The sequence below is a fragment of the Chelonia mydas genome, chromosome 9 (genome assembly GCF_015237465.2).
Source record: "Chelonia mydas isolate rCheMyd1 chromosome 9, rCheMyd1.pri.v2, whole genome shotgun sequence".
NCBI classification, from domain to species: Eukaryota; Metazoa; Chordata; order Testudines; family Cheloniidae; genus Chelonia; species Chelonia mydas.
In genome coordinates this window covers 62,977,066-62,995,255 of record NC_057855.1, presented here as the reverse complement: position 1 = coordinate 62,995,255, position 18,190 = coordinate 62,977,066, and the positions used below count along the sequence as shown (strand labels likewise).

Sequence of the window (18,190 nt, the reverse complement as noted above, 5' to 3'; positions counted from 1 at the left end):
GTTTTTAAGGTCAGGCTTGACAAAGCCCTGGCTGGGATGATTTAATTGGGGATTGGTCCTGCTTTGAGCAGGGGGTTGAACTAGATGACCTCCTGAGGTCCCTTCCAACCCTGATATTCTATGATTCTAAGCCCCTCAGTCCTGACCTGCTGCAGTCCCAGCCCTGCACCCCTTCACACCTCTTACTGCAGCTCGGTCCCCTGACCTGCACCATCCCCCATTACTCTGGTGACGGGAGACTTAGCAACTAACCTTATTCATATCAGACTCTGACAGTCCTGTGATGTCGGCTTCATAACATTGGTGCTCTTTGTGGCCAGCTGGGTGTAATTTACTTGGCTGGAGTGTAGGTGGCTTCAGAAGTAAGGAAGGCCAGGGAAACACTAGACCTGTTCCTCCCTCCTTTCTTCCCCACACCTAATTGTTCAGGCAGTGTTATATACCCAGCATGAATTCTTCTTCCCTGAACTGTGCATAAGTCCTTCCTCATTGCTCCCATTCCTGCCTTTAGCAGACTGTCCTATATACCAGCTTTATTCTGTGCCAAGAAATTCCCATGAAATCCCTTTAAACTCCCACCTGCCTGTTCTGACTTAGCATTACAGCTCCTCTCTGCTCTGTCCCCTACAGACTGTGTGAAGTCTTACAAAGCCACCCACTCTCTCCCCCACTCCCCACCCTAGTCTCCTTTACTCCAGCTCTTGCAGGTGTGGTTTCACTAACCTCTCTGATCCGGTCAGACCTTGGGATCTCCGTGGGTCTCTGTTGTAGAAAGTCTCCGCTATGGTGCATGCAGTATTCCAGATGTGCCCTCAATGAACGCTTGTTGGTCATCATGGATGATGAGCCCTGAGGGGAAATAATTGCCCTAGGATGCTAGATAATATGTAGTCCTGCCATGACTGCAGGGGTCTGGCCTGGATGACTTTTCAAGGTCCCTTCCAGTCCTATGATTCTATGATTAATGACTTAATGTCATGACAGGCAATAGGTTGATCTTTCTGCTGGATGAGATGTTTGTTGCTCTCCAATGTCTTCTGGAGGAGATGTGCCAGGCCTGTGTATGTGTGTATATATATGTGTGTGTGTGTGTGTATACACGTATATCTAGAGGCTCTCTGTGTTGCTGGAACTGCTCCTTTATCTCGCCCGGGGCCTGTGTTTGGAGATGAAGGTGGTGTGAGTTTCCAGTGACATGTGTTTGCAGTTGCCGGATGGCCTCAGCGTTTGGCTGTACACAGCTCTGGGGTGTTAGAGGTGCCACTGCTGCAACTAGGTAAGACAGCTGGGCAAGGAGAGGAATCAGCTGTCGCCAAATGTCGTACTACCCGTGCGCTCATGCACTGCTGGCTGGGTCCCCATGGATTACTGCTGGTCTGCTTTGATTTTACTCTCCCCTTGCTATTTCCTCAACCAGTTCATCGTTGCTCCCTCTGCATCCTCCCATTCTTCTCTCCAGGGGACTTCCACTGTAGGCCCCGTGCCTGGCACCCTCTCCCTGAGTCAGTTGTCTGAGCCTCGGCCCTTGCTGAAATGCTGCCCTTGCCAAAGGCCTTTGTGATGCTAACAGGGGTGTCTTCACCCCACCGTATCTTCAGTCACATCTGCTGTGGCTCCATTTAGGCACAAGTTGAAGCCTGCTGGGCAAGTGGCACAATTTGGGCAGTGGCAGCACTTGTCCCCGAGGAGCAAGGAGGCAGCCAAATGCAACTTGCCATCTCCCCTGTTCGACCAGCCCTAGAGACCCCTGTACTTCACGCTGCGATGGATCTGTACAGCATACCTTGCAATGAGCGCTGTCAAGTGATTAAAAAAATGAATTGCGCGATTAATCGTACTGTTAAACAATAGAATACCATTTATTTTAAATATTTTTGGATGTTTACTACATTTTCAAATATATTAATTTCAGTTACAGCACAGAATACAAAGTGCACAGTGAGCACTTTATATTATTATTTTGATTAAAATATTTGCTCTGGAAAAAACAAAAAAATTCTATTTTTCAATTCACCTCATAAGTACTGTCGTGCAATCTCTTTATCATGAAAGTTGAACTTACAAATGTAGAATTACATACAAAAAAACCTGTTTTATTTTTGAATGCAATGTAAAACTTTACAAGTCCACTCAGTCCTACTTCTTGGTCAGCCAATCACTCAGACAAACAAGGTTGGTTACAATTTGCAGGAGATAATGCTGCCTGCTTCTTGTTTACAATGTCACCTGAAAGTGATAACAGGCATTCGCATGGCACTGTTGTAGCTGGCATCGCAAGATATTTATGTGCCAGATGCGCTAAAGATTCCTGTGTCACTTCATGCTTCAACCACCATTCCAGAGGACATGCTTCCATGCTGATGATGGTTTCTGCTTGATAATGATCCAAAGCAGTGTGGACTGATGCATGTTCATTTTCATCATCTGAGTCAGATGCCATCAGCAGAAGGCTGATTTTCTTTTTTGGTGGTTCGGGTTCTGTAGTTTCCGCATCAGAGTGTTGCTCTTTTAAAACTTCTAAAAGCATGCTTCACACCCCATTCCTCTTAGATTTTGGGTGGCACTTCAGATTCTTAAACCTTGGGTTGAGTGCTGTAGCTATTTTTAGAAATCTCACATTGGTACCTTCTTTGCATTTTGTCAAAACTGTTGTGAAAGTGGTCTTAAAACGAACATGTGCTGGGTCATATTCTGAGACTGCTATAACATGAAATATATGGTAGAATGTGGGTAAAACAGAGCAGGTGACATACAGTACAGTCACAAATGTAATTGACGCATTCTTTTTTTAAGGAGCATCATCTGCATGGAAGCATGTCCTCTGGAATGGTAGCTGAAGCACGTAAGGGCATATGAATGTTTAGCATACTAGCATGTAAATACCTTGCAATGCCGGCTACAGAAGTGCCATGCAAACACCTGTTCTCACTTTTAGGTGACATTGTAAATAAGAAGCAGGCAGAAGTATCTCCCATCAATGTAAACAAACTTGTTTGTCTTAGTGACTGGCTGAACAAGAAGTAGTACTGAGTGGACTTGTAGGCTCTAAAGTTTTACACTGTTTTGTTTTTGAGTGCAGTTATGTAACCAAAAAAAATCTGCATTTGTAAATTACACTTTCACGATAAAGAGATTGCACTTCAGTACTTGTATGAGGTGAATTGAAAAATACTATTTCTTTTGTTTATCATTTTTTATAGTGCACATATTTGTAATCAAAATAATAATATAAAGTGAGCACTGTGCACTTTGTATTCTGTGCTGTAATTGAAATTAATATTGAAAATGTAGAAAAACATCCAAAATATTTAATACATTTCAAGTGGTATTCTATTGTTATAAGTGCAATTAATTGTGCTTAATTTTTTTAATCACAATTAATTTTTTTGAGTTAATCGTGTGAGTTAACTGAGATTAATGGACAGCCCTAATTGCAACAGATACCCGCGTGCCCAGTTGAGCTGCAGAATGGTCTGTGGATTCTGTAGCACATAGCAGGTGACTGAGTCCAGGACCCTGTTTTGAGAAGTACAGGGATGAATTCACAATCCTCCAGAAATAAACCCCTCCCCATTTTGTGCTCACAGGAGAGAGGAACTCTCCACTGTGATGAGATTCTTCTCCTTCTTGAGGGCTGGCTGGGGGGACTCCCTGCTACGCCCTCGTGGGGAGGGGTCCTGTCTCAGCCAGGATGCCTTTTGTGGAGTGGGGTGAGGAGTTTCCTCCTTCTCAGGACTGACTCACTCTGCTGACTTACTGCTCCCGGCCTGCTGCCTTGGAAGCGAAGAGCCTGAGCACCAAAGCTGGGTCTCTATTGGCAGAAGAGAGCATGGATCCTAGAGCTCCTGGGTCAGTGTGAAATGGGCACAGTAACATTGACTGGGAAATAATGCTGGGAGACACTGGCAGTGGGAGCAGGAGGTTAGCACTTGCAAACCAGTTTGCACCCCACTTCCCCTCAATGTTACTTTCTCTGCTGGGGGACCGGAGGGCTCCAGGGCTTTGTAGGGGAATGTGGAGTTTTTTTCTAAGCTCCTGTTCCGTGGCCTCTGCAATGAGAGTTTTTTGTGTTCTCGGTTCCATTCCTAAGGGACAGGTGTTCACACCGAAGCAACCAGAATTGGCACTAGCTGGCCCCTTCAGAGGCAGTCTCAGCAGAGAGTGGGACCTGGAAACCAACCTCCCTTCTTCTCCTCTGCTGAGGTGACCGCCCCTGTCAGGACTCAGGTGTGTTGGGGAGGGGCGTGATGTACGAAGACTTCAACAGTGTGCTGCGGGACCTGGAAAAGATGAAACGGCAGAGCCAGCTCAGATGCTACTTCTAAGCATCTGCTTAAATTGGAGCAGCTGCCCCATTCTGAGCTGGGCCCCTAGTTAAACTGAGCTGTATCTCCTGAGTCTGGGGGACGATGTCATAACTTGCTGGGTAGCGGAAGGAGATCAAAGCTGCCTGGCATGGTCACAACCCTTAGCTCCTGCATCTCCTGCCTCCATGCTACCTGAGATAGGGCAGGGTCCACCTGGGGCTGTTCCTCAATTCATTTGAGAACATGCAGAGTTTTTATTCTGGGGGATCTGAGATTCTGTGCCAGTCAGAGGTTTATTTAAGGACCGGTAAACAACACAGTGAGTTCTGTCCAGCTACACAATCCTTGAGCCATCGATTCAAAGGGTATTATAATGTAAGGGAGGGGGGGCTTGGACCCACTTGAATATGAGTTCTCTGGAATGGTTCATTCACCCTGTGCATCTTAAGACCCGTTTTTGCTTCTGTATCACGGGCAGATAGTTCCACTCTGCACAGTTTGTCAGGTTAAGGACAAACGTCCCCACCCCCTGAGTCTCCCTAGATATTTAAACAATTCAAAGGGGCTGAATTGACCATCTTTGAGATACTGTACTAGAACTTTGAGTGAACAAGAGGACAACGCTTAGCCCTGGGTGCATTATAAAAGTGAATTGGGGATTATTCTGGGGGAGTATAAAATCTTCCCTCCTCCCCCTAGAAATAAAAGAAGCTGTTACTGTCTAATACAGAGCTGGTCTATGGGGCACTTGATGGGGAGAGTTGGGCTGAATCTCTTCCTGGTTTCCAGCTGCTAAATTGCATTAAAAGAATCCTGGTGCCCTGGTTGCCCCAGGGAAGTTCCGGAGTCGTGATTGGCGGGGTGGGGGTGGGGTGGGGAGAAGCAGTCTCTCTACTAAGATGTGGTGCACATCATGATAAACCTGGAGACCTCCTGCTCTAACAACTCCACAGCATTATTCATGTACCAATTATGGTTTCCCCGCTGCTATCTGGAGCAGGGCAGTGACGGCTGCCCATCAGAGGCTCAGAAAGGCCCATTTTAATGACTAGCCTTAATTTCAAACGCAGCAGAGATGAGGCTCATGGCTTGTTGGGCAAACTTCCGGGCTGTTGTGCTGCCCTGCGGGTCAGGTTTCTTTGTAAGCAAACAGGTACCAGGCGCTGCCAGCCCTGGCTGCACGACAGGCCTTTAGCAGCACCTCGGTGACAGGGTAGCTTTGACTTTCTTCACTGCCTGGAGTCTTCTGCTTCCATAACTATTGAGTATTCACAAGGGGGTGGGGGGTTGAAGGAGCTGCTCCTCCCTGCACGCTCCCTCTGGGGGGCCTCATTACCTTGCTGAGGTTGCAGCCCCTGGAGCAGCTGGCACCTGTTGTTAGAGCAGTGCTTGATGTTGATGCCGTCACCCTGGTAACGGTGCAAAGATTAGAGCTAGTGCGAGAGCATCTTTCCACTTGCACAGCACAATGGAGGGCCATGAGGGAGGGAGACTGGGGAAGGGAGGGAGGCATGGAAGAAGCAGAGTGGAGCAAGAGGGGATGAGGGAAGGGAGGAAGAGAGAGAGGCAGAGCTTAAGGAAGAGAAAAATAGGGAAAGATCAGTACAGAGGAGACAATTTTTCCTCTGCCTCTGTACGCATACACACTTACACCCTCGTCAGGAGAGGCATGTGCTTTTAAAAGATAGTCAGAAGACTGCTCCCAGCCATGTGCCATGAGACAGGCTAGTAAGTGTGGTTTTTGCTGGACTACGGACGAGGAGACTGTCAAGCACAAAGATTAAATACTTTGACAGCCCCTCGGGCAGTCTAGAACCCAGGCTCCTGTTTCCAGCCCTGTGGGTTAACCCTAAACCTGCATGTGGATAATACATGGCGAGATTTAGTCACAAAACCATGGTTTGTGATAGCCGCCTTTGATGATGAAATTAGGGTTGCAAATGGCACAAAACTGAACACCCCTGCTCCGCCCCTTCTCTGAGGCCCTGCCCCTGCTCACTCCATCCCCGCTCCCTCCATCGCTCACTCTTCCCCCCCCACCCTCACTCACTTTCACTGGGCTGGGGCAGGGAGTTGAGGGGAGGGGGGAGGGCTCCAGCTGGGGGTGCGGGCTCTGGGGTGGGGCTGGGAATGAGTGGTTTGGGGTGCAGGAGAGGGCTCCAGGCTGCGGCAGGGGGTTGGGATGCAGGGGGTATGGGCTCTGGGCTGGGGGTGTGGGCTCTGGGTGGGGCCAGAAATGAGGGATTCAGGTTGTGGGAGAGGGCTCCAGGCCAGGGGTTAGGGTGCAGGGGGTGGGTAAGGGCTCCGGCTGGGGATGCGGGCTATGAGGTGGGGCCAGGGATGAGGGGTTTGGGGTGCAGGAGGGGACTCTGGGCTGGGGCAGAGGGTTTGGAGTTTGGGGGCACTTACCACGGCTCCCAGGAAGCGACCGACAGGTCCCTGCAGCCCCTAGGTGTGTGGGTGGTCAGGTAGGCTCCGCATGCAGCCCTTGTGCCTGCAGGTCCCACCCCTGCAGCTCCCACTGGTAGTGGTTCCTGGTCAATGGGAGCTGCAGAGCTGGCACTGGGCCGGGGGCAGCACACGGAGCCTCCCTGGCCGGCCATGCGCTTAGGGGCCGCAAGGACCCAGCAGCTGCTTCCAGGAGCCGCACGGAGCTAGGGCAGGCAGGGAACCTGTCTTAGCCCTGGGCCCCCACTGCACCGCCAACCAGACTTCTAATGGCCTGCCAGGGTCCCTTTTTGACAGGGTATTCCAGTCGAAAACCGGACACCTGGCAACCCTAGATGAAATGCATGGTGGGTAATTTTCATCTTCCTCCAGTAGAGGCCACTGCGGGAGGCAGAATGGGGAACGCCCTTTTAGTATGATCTGGGTCAGCAAATCCTTTGTTCTTGGATGCATCCTCTTCCAACAGCAGAAGCCTTCACAAGTGCTGTGTACAGGGGGTGGGGGACAGCCCTGCATGGGGTGTGACACGTGTGTGCCATACATTTTTCAGATCTTAGTTATTTTCTGCTCTTTCCTGCTTCCTGGGGCAGGGTTCATGCCGGCAGCTTTCTCACATGGAGGATGAAGGGACAGAGTAATGGTCTGAAGAATTCGCCTGCCAGCTGCCCCCCACAGTTGTCCGTCACAACTAGTACTGAAGATGATCCGGAGCAGCCCGAGCTCACTCCCAGCAGGTCAGGCTGCTCTTCAGTTTGGAACAGGAAAGGTTTGCTAGAGAAGGGGCGTCTCTTAGTAGGGGTGAAAGGACAGGTGGGCCTCAGAGTCCTTCAGGGGAGGGGGTACCTGGCCCTCTCAGGAAAGGCATAATAGAGGGATCTGGACAGCACAACCCAGCTCCAGGGGAACTTAAACTGAAAGCAACCAGATTGGTATAGGGAGCCTCTAGTCGATATGGGGAATGTGTGTGTGTGTCTAGGTGTCTCCTGGACACCCAGTTTTGAAGGGGGAGCAGAGCTATTCTGCTGGCTCAGCCTGGCAGGCAGACCAGATGGTGTCTTCTTAATGCTGCTCCAGAAGATAAAGGCCGAGTTGCTTTCTCTCAGGCCAGAGAGAGGTGGGTCCTGCAGGAAGAATCCAGGTAGGAGCCTGAGGGATGCTTAGATTTGGAGTTGCAGCCCTGGCTGAGGCATTGGGCAGATTCCAGGAAGGCTGTGTGTGGGTCAGGCAATGCCCACAGTATGTGCCCTTTGTTAGAAAAGGGTGCAGACACCACCTACTTAAAATGTATTGGAGCTTTGGGGAATCCCAACCTCTCCTACTGTAGTCAATAACACTGAAGGTGCTATCTGTCTTAGATGCTTATATGCCACCATTGAAATAGTAACAAATTAGACAGTTTCAATACCTCTGCGCACTGATGCCCAAGGACAGTTAGGTGAGAGAAGAAGGTAAGGCCCAGTTACAGAGTGGGAATACCTGTTACTTTGCTCCACAGGGAATGTTCAGCTCCAAACTACTACTGAGAAAGCCCAAGCTTTAGATGCACAAGGCTGATAGTTTTATATGGACGTGAGCCCCAGGCACTGACTAAGAAGGAAGAAAGATGCTAACTACCTTTTGGAAAATGAAGTGTTGAGATGAATTTTGGGGCTAGTAAGGGAGACTGATATATGCAGAAGATCTAATAGGGACCTGCGGGAGGTCTATGGACCAAGAATAGTAAATGTAGTGAAGAAGCCCCAATGACTTCAGTGGGCAGGGCACGTGGCTAGGATGCTGGAAGGCAGGCCGGCTGAGCGTGTCCTGGAAGGCTGTCTTTGAGGTGTGCAGCCTGGTGGCTGACCTAGTGGAAGATGGAGAGAGGTGGGGGCAAACTGTGAGAGCAGCCAAGGACTTCTGTGCTCTGTAGAGCCAGGGAGGAAGAGTAACAATAATACGCTAGTATCTGAGCACTTCATAATCATTAATGTATTTACCCTCGCAGACGTCTGTGAGGCAGGGCAGTGCGGTTATCCCTATTGTACAGATGGGAACGGAGGCACAGAAGGCTAAGTGACTTACCCAAGATCACACATGCTGTCTCTGGAGGAGCAAGGACTTGAACTCCTGTCTCCTGAATCACACGCTAGCACGCTCATCATTCAACCATCCTCCCTCAGAATCAGGGCTTTAGCAGTGAACACATACTGCAGGGGATGGTGAAATCAGTGCATATCCAAAGGGAAATCCAGACCTCACTGTGCAAGTAGCCTGGTCACTTTACTCCAGCTCCTCCTGGACACCCACCCTATTCTCCACAGAAAGCCAAGTGGGCTCACATGCTTGGAGGGGAACACCAAGGAGATGATATTACCATGAACAACCTCTCCAGACTGAGTGGAGGAAACCAAGGATTGAAATAACAGAGAGGATCCCTCCTTGCTTTGTTCTAGCACAGGTGGGTGAGGGGGAAGTCCAGGTCTGAATGAACATGGGGACCCTAGGCAGTCACACAGGTCAAGGAGCAGAGGACTGGGAAGCGGGAGGGCAAAATCTTGATGTCAGGTCTCTTCTCTTCTTCCCTCAGGGTCTAGTTCATCTAATGCAACTGGTGGTGGACACTGAGCAAGCAGTCACCCCGATCTCTTTTTCTCTTCTGCAGAGCCCTGTCTGCAGGTGATGACTCCTCAGAGCTTCAGGGGGTGGCTGCGTTGGACAATGCGGATCAGCCAGACCACTCTACCATCCAAGGGAGAGGAGCTCTGTCGAGGTACTTGTGCTTGTAGGATGTAGCCAGGCGTGGGATGAAGGGATGAGCACTGAGTTCAACCACCACTGCCTTTGCTGGGGCTGTGTGGGGCTCCAAATGACCAGCGTGTTCAGGCCCAGCTGCTCTGTGCTTACAAAGTGAAGTATTAACCTGTCACCTCTGGCAAATCCTTTTCCAGCCACACTGGGCAAAGTGGGCTCTTTTACAACTGTGGCCTTTTCATTCACCCCCTGAAGAGGTGACATTTTCCTGGCTTAGGGCCTATTCCTGTGCTGAGCTGAGCTCCCTCCTGTCTCGCTGCATTCAGTGGGAGCCTGGGACATTCGGTACCACACCGGATCCCTTTTGCTTTACAGGGGCTGAAGATCTTGGGTTCAGACTCGCTGATTTCTGCACAGGTTCACCTGGCATGCAATAAGCGCGTCCAGGTGTGGGGGGCTAGAATGCCGAGACAGTGAGCACAGGGGGCTGGAGGGTGCTCCTGCTGTATTCCATGGTTTAGAATGGGCATTTGGCTTAGGTGTGCACAGTCTACCAGCACCCATGCAGCTGCATTTGGGACCACACAGCGACGCCTCTGAACAACGTCCCGGCAGGGAATGTGTGATTTTCTGTCACTGCACAGACTCCTGACTCTGGCTTCTTCTCTCCCTGGCCAGGATAGTCCGGCTGGTCGTGGTGCTTAGAGACTGGGCTAACAAAAGCTTGCGGGAGGAGGAGCAAAGGCCAGACTCGTTTCTCGAGCGGTTCCACGGGCCGGAGCTCCAGACTGTGACTGAAGGAGATGGCAACGTCCAAGGGGACCAGGAAAAGGACGGCAGCAAACGCAAAAAGTAGAGTTTCTTCTCTAAAACGTCTTGGCAGAAAGGGAAATGTTTCTTGTCTGTGGTAGACCTCCTCCCCCCACCCTCTGGGCTCCTCTCTCCCACGGTGAAGGGGGCTAAGTGATTTGATTGTGTGCCCTGATATAAGCAGGATGGTCACATGAACTAGAGGTGACTGGGGTCACCATGCTGTGCTATGTCAGAGGACCAGACCCAGCTCAGTTAACTCTGTTTCTGAACAGTTTGGTATCAGTGTGTTTACTGTCTGGAAGCTGGTGCTGGGCCCTGGTAGGGGCAGTGTACACAAATTGTCCCCGATCCATTGCCCAGACATGGGCACCTGCATCTGTAGTTGGTGCGTACCCTTTACTTACTGTCTAGGCTCACATGCCATCCCTGATTCTGTTCTAGGCCCTTACACTAATCACTTATATCTGCCACGGTGCGCATAGCTGGCACATCCATAGTGCCTTTGATCACAGGGTCTCAAAACACTTTTTATAAAGGTCTGTATGTCGTAGGGTCCCCATTTTATAGAAGGGTGAAGCTAAGGCTTATAGCACTGGTTTGCTATCTTTTGTATATGGTGGCCCCCTTTTCTATACCAGGATCCCCCTCCGATCTAGCCATGACCCCTCATCCATGTCGCAGTATGGGAAGGCAGTGTGGCTGTTCATGATTCCCTGGTTGAGAGCCCCTGGTTTTGAGTGTTTAAGCTCAAATCGGAAGTCTGAAGCAGAGTTAGAAATGGACTCTAGTCTCCCAGCTCCCCAACCCATACTGCAGCTATTAGGCCAAGCTACCTCTCATCAGCAGTAGCTCCTTCCAGGAGGAAGTCCCGGGGGATTTTGACAAAGTGGGTGAGTCACCCGGCTGATGCTGTATTTGCAAGCCTCCTTTCATCATCTGCAGGAAAGGAAGGGGAGTGTGTTCCTTGCCCAAGCCTTCTGCCAGAACATACATTGTGAGGGTGCCACAAGTACTCCTGGGTTTTTTTGCGGATACAGACTAACACTGCTGCTACTCTGAAAAAAGTTCTCTAAAAGGCTCTTTCAAATCCAGTCCTTTCATCTGCTCTACACACACTCACATAGTGAAAAACAGTAATCTGGCTTTTCTTCCTCTCTCTAATTAAAGGGCAAAGCTCATTGACTAGTCTGGACCCCTCCATTATAAATGGTAATTAGAACACTGAGAAATGATTGTTTTCTGCAGGAGAAAAATATCAGAGGCTTGTATCTGAGACTTTAATAGCCACAGAAGAAAATGTTCTGCCCCTGCGAGGTTAAGGGTATCTTGTTAATTATCAGAGGCAAATAGGCTCAGAACTCGAATACAGAGAGATGGAATTGGAGTATATTCTGAGGGGTACAGTGAGGGTCTTTAGCAGGAATAAGCTCTGGACACGGGGCTGCAACCTTGCTGAGGTTTGGCTTGCAGGCAAAATCTGTCTGCATCTGCTCATTGTGGTGCAACAAAATGTCACCGTAATGTTATGCGACCGGATGGCAAAGATGGTGGTGGTTAAATGTTTGTCAGCTTGAGGTTATGTGGGGCCATTGCTCCATTTGAGGGTGTGGAAATTCGGGATGGTCTGACAAATTTCAGGATGGGTTCCCTGGCCCCCTGGTGCACACAGGTATGACTAAGGGTGGAGGGTTTCCACTGCCATCGTTCTCTAGGGAAAAATATCTCACTGAGCAGAGATGGAGGACGGAGACCAAGCCAATACCTGTCGTGACATGGTCATTAATGTGATGTTGGGATGCAGCATTTTGGCACCCTAATGCAATTCTTTCCCCTTGGGGCTGACTGATCCATGATGACCATCAGGGGTTCCTAGAGCAAAATGGCGTCCTCCATACATTGTGACCCTGCAGGCGCCATATGCGATGTGCAGAGCAAAATTGTGTCCTCCACACTCAGGGGCGCCGGAACAATTTTGTGTAATGGGGGTGCTGAGAGCCATTGAACCAACTGTAAATCCTGTGTAGGATGGAAACCAATTCATGCCAGGGGATGTGGCAGCACCCCTAGTTCCAGCACCTATGTCCACACCAGGGATCAGCGCAACCCCATCTGCTGATGGCACAACCTCATTTGGGGTCATGACCCACAGTTTGGGAGCTGGTGGCCTAGATGCTGCCTCTGAGATCAGCTATGTGATGTGCAGACACAGTAGAAGGCAGTCCGTTTCTCTGAAAACATGTGACCCATTTTTTAGAGTCATGTTGAGCAACCACTGTTGTTGTGGCCCTACCAAAACCGTGTGAGAACCTGCTCTCCAGGCTTTGCCAAATGCGTTATTCCCAAAGCCCGGTGCGTTCCTGCTGATGACGCCTGTGCTGTGCAAAACCAGGGGCGTAAACGAAAGGCCAGAAGATGCTGGTTTTGAAGATGGCAGAAGCAGCACTGGAGGGTGAGGGAACTGGCAATTGCCAAATGGAAAAGGGTGAAATTTGTTGGCAAATGACTCATTTGCCATCTCGGGGAGGGATTTTTGTAAACTCAAAGGCTGTGGGGAGTTTTGTCATCTTGGCACAGAGTGAAAGAGAGACAAGCCTATCCATTCAGAAGCAGAGTTTCTGTCCCCTCTCTCCTCCAGTGAAATCTAGCAATTGCAGCACATGCATCTGGTGCATCTGCTCAGTCCCTAGATAAGCAGGATCAGACGCTTGGGAACAGTTCAAAGGCTGGACCCAGTGACTCAGTGAGCAGACTGCAGGCAGCACAGAGCAGAGCTGAAATGGCAATTCTATATTACCAGCTGCCACAGCAATCCCTTTCCTTCCTTAGTTTGCGCCTTGTATGCCCCTAAACTGCATCGACATGCATTTCACTCTGCCCGAATCAATACTAGAGTTATAGACTATCTCTGAGCTGTATCTATTATACTGACACATACTGTCCCAGGATTCTATATGAGAGAGCATGTTGTCTAGTGATGGCAACAGCAGCCTGGAAATCCAAGACCTTGGTTCTATTCCTGATTCTGCCACTGATGAGCTGGGTGACCTTGGGCAAATCACTTAGCTGCTCTGTGCCTCAGTTTCCCCATCTGTAAATTGAGTGAGCTCATTTTTTACCTACTGCAAAGGGGTGTTGGGTGGGGGATGGCTAACGGATAAACCTTGGCAGGTGCTTAGTGCTCTTTAGATGGAAGGGGCTCAGTGCTCTATATGATAATTAAACCAAGCTGTAATTGATGCTGCTTGTACCGTTAACCACAGGCAGTCTCTGACGCTCTAGTTGCCTTGGTTTCTATTTTCAGGAAGAAATGGGAGCTGTTTGTGGTGGATCCTGCTGGGGACTGGTATTACCACTGGCTGCTTGTCATTGCAGTGCCCGTCCTTTATAACTGGTGCTTGCTTGTGGCAAGGTGAGTAGGGAGCATTCCAGGGTGACTCTGTTCTGTAACCCTTCCACCACCTTAGATGCCATCTCTAAGACCAGCATCGGCCAGCTGAAAACTGGTTTATGTCTTGCATTGTTTGTTTCTGAGGCTGCTTGTCACAGGGTAGCTGGTCCCTTCAAAGGGAGGGAGGGCTCGGCCCACCTGTGATATAGCTGATTTGCCTCCCTAGGCAGAGAGGATGAATTAGATCATGTGAGAGGTGGTTATGTGTCTAAATTGGAGGTGTGGGGGGTGAGAAGCAGTGGCCAGTAGACAGCTGGGGTGCGGTGACTGAAGACTGAAGTTGAAGGAAGAGTGTCTCCTGCAGTGATCCCTCTGGGAGGGAGTTGCAGCTGGGTAGAAAGCCCTGGTTAGAAGTTTTGCTTTCCTTTTGGGGAGAAGGCAAAGAAAGAAGCCCAGCCTTGCAACTTGTCCAGCGTCTCTGAGAGCAGTGAGAGACGGTACCTCAGGGAGGTGGGGCTGTCCCTGGCATAGGGCCAAGGTGAAAGACTTTTGGGGTTTATTTTTGAACTTTATGCTAATAAGTCAGACCCCAGAAAGGCTGCTGTTGGACTTGTGAATATCTTGGGAATATCTGAGGAGTCCAAGGAGGGAAACTGAGGCAGACCCACCCTGGCCATGAGGGGGCACACGGGACGTGCCTGAACTTGTTGCATCAATGGCAAAAAATCCCCATTTTTCTGTTGTCATGGCTCTGGAAAGGCAGAGCCACTTCCATCTAGGTTAGCTGCATTTGCTGGGCTAGTCACAACCGAGCCTGGGGTGGCAGAGCGGCATTATGCTGTTGTGTGTGGGAGGCAGTTTCAGTAGCATACCTGCTTAGCTTAGTGGAGGGCAGACGTGATGGACTTAATTTCCGAGGAGTGAGGGGATGGCTGGCACTTGTCAGCGATCAGCCCTGGTGCCCACTGAGACACCACAGCCTGTAGGAACCCAGTATCCACCTTCGTTCAGTATAGGTGATGGGGTTGAGTTGGTTTTGGTATCTTGATAACTGCCATGTGCTTCTCCTGCAGGGCCTGTTTCAGTGACCTCCAGAGGGACTACTGGATCCATTGGCTGGTGCTGGACTATGTCTCGGACTGTATCTACATCGCCGATATTGTCATTCGACTGCGCACAGGTGAGCGAAGAGGCTGCCTAGCCTGGGAAGGGTTTGTTTTAATGTTATCACCTGAGATCTGATATAAGCTTTGAGGGGCTGGCCTGATCTGGGGCTGCTTTCAGAAGAGTGGCTTAATCCAGTGGTTCTCAACCAGGGATACATGTACCCTTGGGGGTACGCAGAGGTCTTCCAGGAGGTACATCAACTCATCTAGATATTTGTCTAGTTTTACAACAGGCTACCTACAAAGCACTAGTGAAGTCAGTGCAAACTAAAATTTCATATAGACAATGACTTGTTTATACTGCTCTATGCACTGAAATGTAAGTACAATATTTATATTCCAATTGATGTATTTTATAATTCTATGGTAAAAATACGACCGTAAGCAATTGTTCAGTACTAGCGTGCTGTGACACTCTTGTATTTTGATGTCTGATTTTGTAAGCAAGTAGTTTTTAAGTGAGATGAAGTTGGGGATACACAAGACAAATCAGACTCCTGAAAGGGGTACAGTAGTCTGGAAAGGTTGAGAGCCACTGGCTTAATCCATACCTTGGTGTTAGCAGGCAGGAAACGGCCTCTGGAGAAAGAATCTCATTAAAAGCTCTGTAAAACAGACTAAGTTTCAAAATGAAAAATTCATCATCCACAGCTTTTAACTTCACCTATGAATTACCCACATAACCATTAGTATTTGGGCACAGCTTTAGGTCTATGTCTCTGGTTTGGTATCTGTTAAGTTAAAGAGTAATCTAAATGGAAAAACAGTAGAATTTAATGTTCCCAGAACGTAGCTGGCTGCTTTACAATTTCTGTCTGTCACTGAAGAGCTCTGATATAATTCACTACATGCAGTGAATGTGTGTCCTCCTATCTCTGTGTCATCAGAGTAAATCCCTAAGTAATACCTTTATGTGGCTTTTTCCAGATGAAGTGCTTGAGGGCTGTCAAAGGCTTGTAGACTGAGCAGATCAGGCGGAATTAGAAATATTTTAATTACTATATGTGTATGTTGGTTGAATGCAACCCCAAAGCCAGGAGAACGAACATATCTGAGCCAGGATAATTCTTCCCCTTGTTCTCTGGTAGGTTTTTTGGAACAGGGTCTGCTGGTCAGGGACCCAAAGAAACTACGGGATAACTACATCACCACCTTACAATTCAAACTGGACGTCCTCTCCATCCTGCCAACAGACCTGGCCTACCTTGCAGTGGGATTACATCAGCCTGAACTACGCTTCAACCGGCTGCTGCACTTCTCCCGCATGTTTGAGTTCTTCGACCGGACTGAGACCAGAACCAGCTACCCAAATATCTTCAGGATCAGCAACCTGGTTCTCTACATCCTGATCATCATCCATTGGAACGCCTGTATTTACTATGCCATCTCCAAGGCCATTGGGTTTGGGACGGACACCTGGGTGTACCCCAATATCACCGACCCTGAGTATGGCTATCTTGCCAGAGAATATGTCTACTGCCTCTACTGGTCCACTCTGACCCTGACCACCATTGGGGAGACCCCGCCCCCTGAGCGCGACGAGGAGTACCTCTTCGTCATTGTCGACTTCCTCATCGGTGTCCTCATCTTTGCCACCATTGTGGGGAATGTTGGATCCATGATCTCCAACATGAATGCTACCAGGGCAGAGTTCCAGGCCAAGATAGATGCCATCAAGCACTACATGCAGTTCCGCAAGGTCAGCAGGCACATGGAGGCCAAAGTTATCAAGTGGTTCGACTATCTGTGGACCAACAAGAAGGCTGTGGATGAGCGTGAGGTCCTCAAGAACCTCCCTGACAAGCTGAGGGCGGAGATTGCCATCAACGTCCACCTGGAGACTTTGAAGAAGGTGAGGATTTTCCAGGACTGTGAGGCTGGTCTGCTGGTGGAACTGGTGCTGAAACTTCGACCACAGGTTTTCAGTCCAGGAGATTACATTTGCCGAAAGGGGGACATCGGCAAGGAGATGTACATCATCAAGGAAGGAAAGCTGGCTGTGGTGGCGGATGATGGTGTGACCCAGTACGCTTTACTCACCGCGGGAAGCTGCTTTGGCGAGATCAGCATCCTCAACATCAAAGGGAGCAAAATGGGCAACCGGCGCACGGCCAACATCCGAAGCCTTGGCTACGCCGATCTCTTCTGCCTGTCGAAGGACGACTTGATGGAAGCAGTGACCGAGTACCCTGATGCCAAGCGGGTCCTGGAGGAGCGTGGCCGAGAGATCCTGATCAAGGAAGGGCTTCTGGATGAGTCTGCGGCCGCAGAGAGCACGGAAGGGAAGGACACAGAGCAGAAGCTGGAGAGTCTGGAGTCCCACCTGGACACGCTGCACACCCGTTTTTCCCGGCTCCTGACTGAGTACAATGCTGCCCAGCTGAAGCTCAAACAGCGCATCACTGTCTTGGAGTCCAGGGTAAAGCAGTACAACCAGGATGAATTCTTCTCGGACAGTTCAGACAGCCCCCTGGAGGAAGAAGAAGAAGCTAAATCCAAAGGGCAGGAGTGAGGGCCACAGATGTCAGCTCTGGCTGTGTCCTGCATGGTGCTGAGATGGTATTTCCAGGAACGCATTGCTCCCAATGCCTTGTACGAGACTTATCTTGAACCCCTAGAGGTGCTGCTGCCGGCCTTGGATGGCTGGGAACTGAGTAGAGAGGAGACAGGTGACTCCAGTAGCTCTCACTCAGGTGTATCTCTCTCCTTGCTGCCTTTATCCAAGACCTCACAGATCAGTAAAAGCATGAGACTGACCTCTGCTGCTGCTAACATTTCCTTTGAGCTCCTGCAGGGAGCCTGCTGTCCTCTTTCTGGCCTTAGAGATCAGGACTCCAGTAACTCAGCACCTTGTACATGGGAGTCAGTGGGGACTCGTGGGCCCCGGCATGGCCTAGATGGGGGTGCATAAGCATTGATGTAGTCAGAGATCTTCACTTCTTCTCCCTTTTTTGATGGGGCTGGTGAGGAGGATGCCCTTTTGTTATCTGATGGGAAAGCTGGTCCTTCTAAACCGCAAGAGAGAAACTGAACCATAAACCAGATGCTCATTAATGTAATTTTGGTATCTGCTTTTATAACACACTCACTATGTTATGTAAATACTTCTTTTCCAGTGTCTGAGTCCATATGTTCAAGAGACTAAAACCTGATGGGAAGAAATCCAGCCCAAGCCCTATCTGTCTGCAAATGGAATGTCTTCTGGTTCCGCGTAGCCCTGTAGGTCAGACTCACTATAGCCCTGAACAGGAGCTGTTGGCAGAGGATGGTGGGGATAGGAAAAACCTATTCCCTACCTTACCAGGCTGTGTTTTCCTGTATGAACATCTTACTCAATA

At 49.6% G+C, this 18,190-nt stretch overlaps 1 protein-coding gene across 3 annotated transcripts; it reads left to right on the top strand.

Moving 5' to 3' along the window:
* Window positions 1-3,412: 3,412 nt before the first annotated feature.
* CNGA2 (cyclic nucleotide gated channel subunit alpha 2) lies at window positions 3,413-17,954 on the top strand. 3 transcript variants are annotated; one of them, XM_037908850.2, is made up of 7 exons: window positions 3,413-4,227; window positions 7,346-7,489; window positions 9,397-9,504; window positions 10,164-10,337; window positions 13,600-13,707; window positions 14,760-14,866; window positions 15,941-17,954. In XM_037908850.2, the coding sequence occupies exons 2-7, from the start codon at window positions 7,377-7,379 to the stop codon at window positions 17,362-17,364; spliced, it is 2,034 nt and encodes a 677-aa protein (XP_037764778.1). In that variant the 5' UTR covers window positions 3,413-4,227; window positions 7,346-7,376; the 3' UTR covers window positions 17,365-17,954. The 3 variants fall into 3 exon arrangements, with proteins under 3 accessions (XP_037764778.1, XP_043378879.1, XP_007064035.1); XM_043522944.1 differs by lacking the exon at window positions 3,413-4,227 and adding an exon at window positions 5,383-5,435; XM_007063973.4 differs by lacking the exon at window positions 3,413-4,227 and having other exon boundaries at window positions 7,293-7,489.
* The last annotated feature ends 236 nt before the right edge of the window (window positions 17,955-18,190 follow it).

Bases quoted from the DNA above. Each gene is read 5' to 3' on its own strand.
- CNGA2 (XM_043522944.1), top strand. From the start codon at position 5,383: ATGAGGCTCATGGCTTGTTGGGCAAACTTCCGGGCTGTTGTGCTGCCC. The intron at 10,338-13,599 runs GTAGAGTTTCTT...TTCTATTTTCAG, and splicing joins GACGGCAGCAAACGCAAAAA to GAAGAAATGGGAGCTGTTTG. The intron at 13,708-14,759 runs GTGAGTAGGGAG...CTTCTCCTGCAG, and splicing joins TGGTGCTTGCTTGTGGCAAG to GGCCTGTTTCAGTGACCTCC.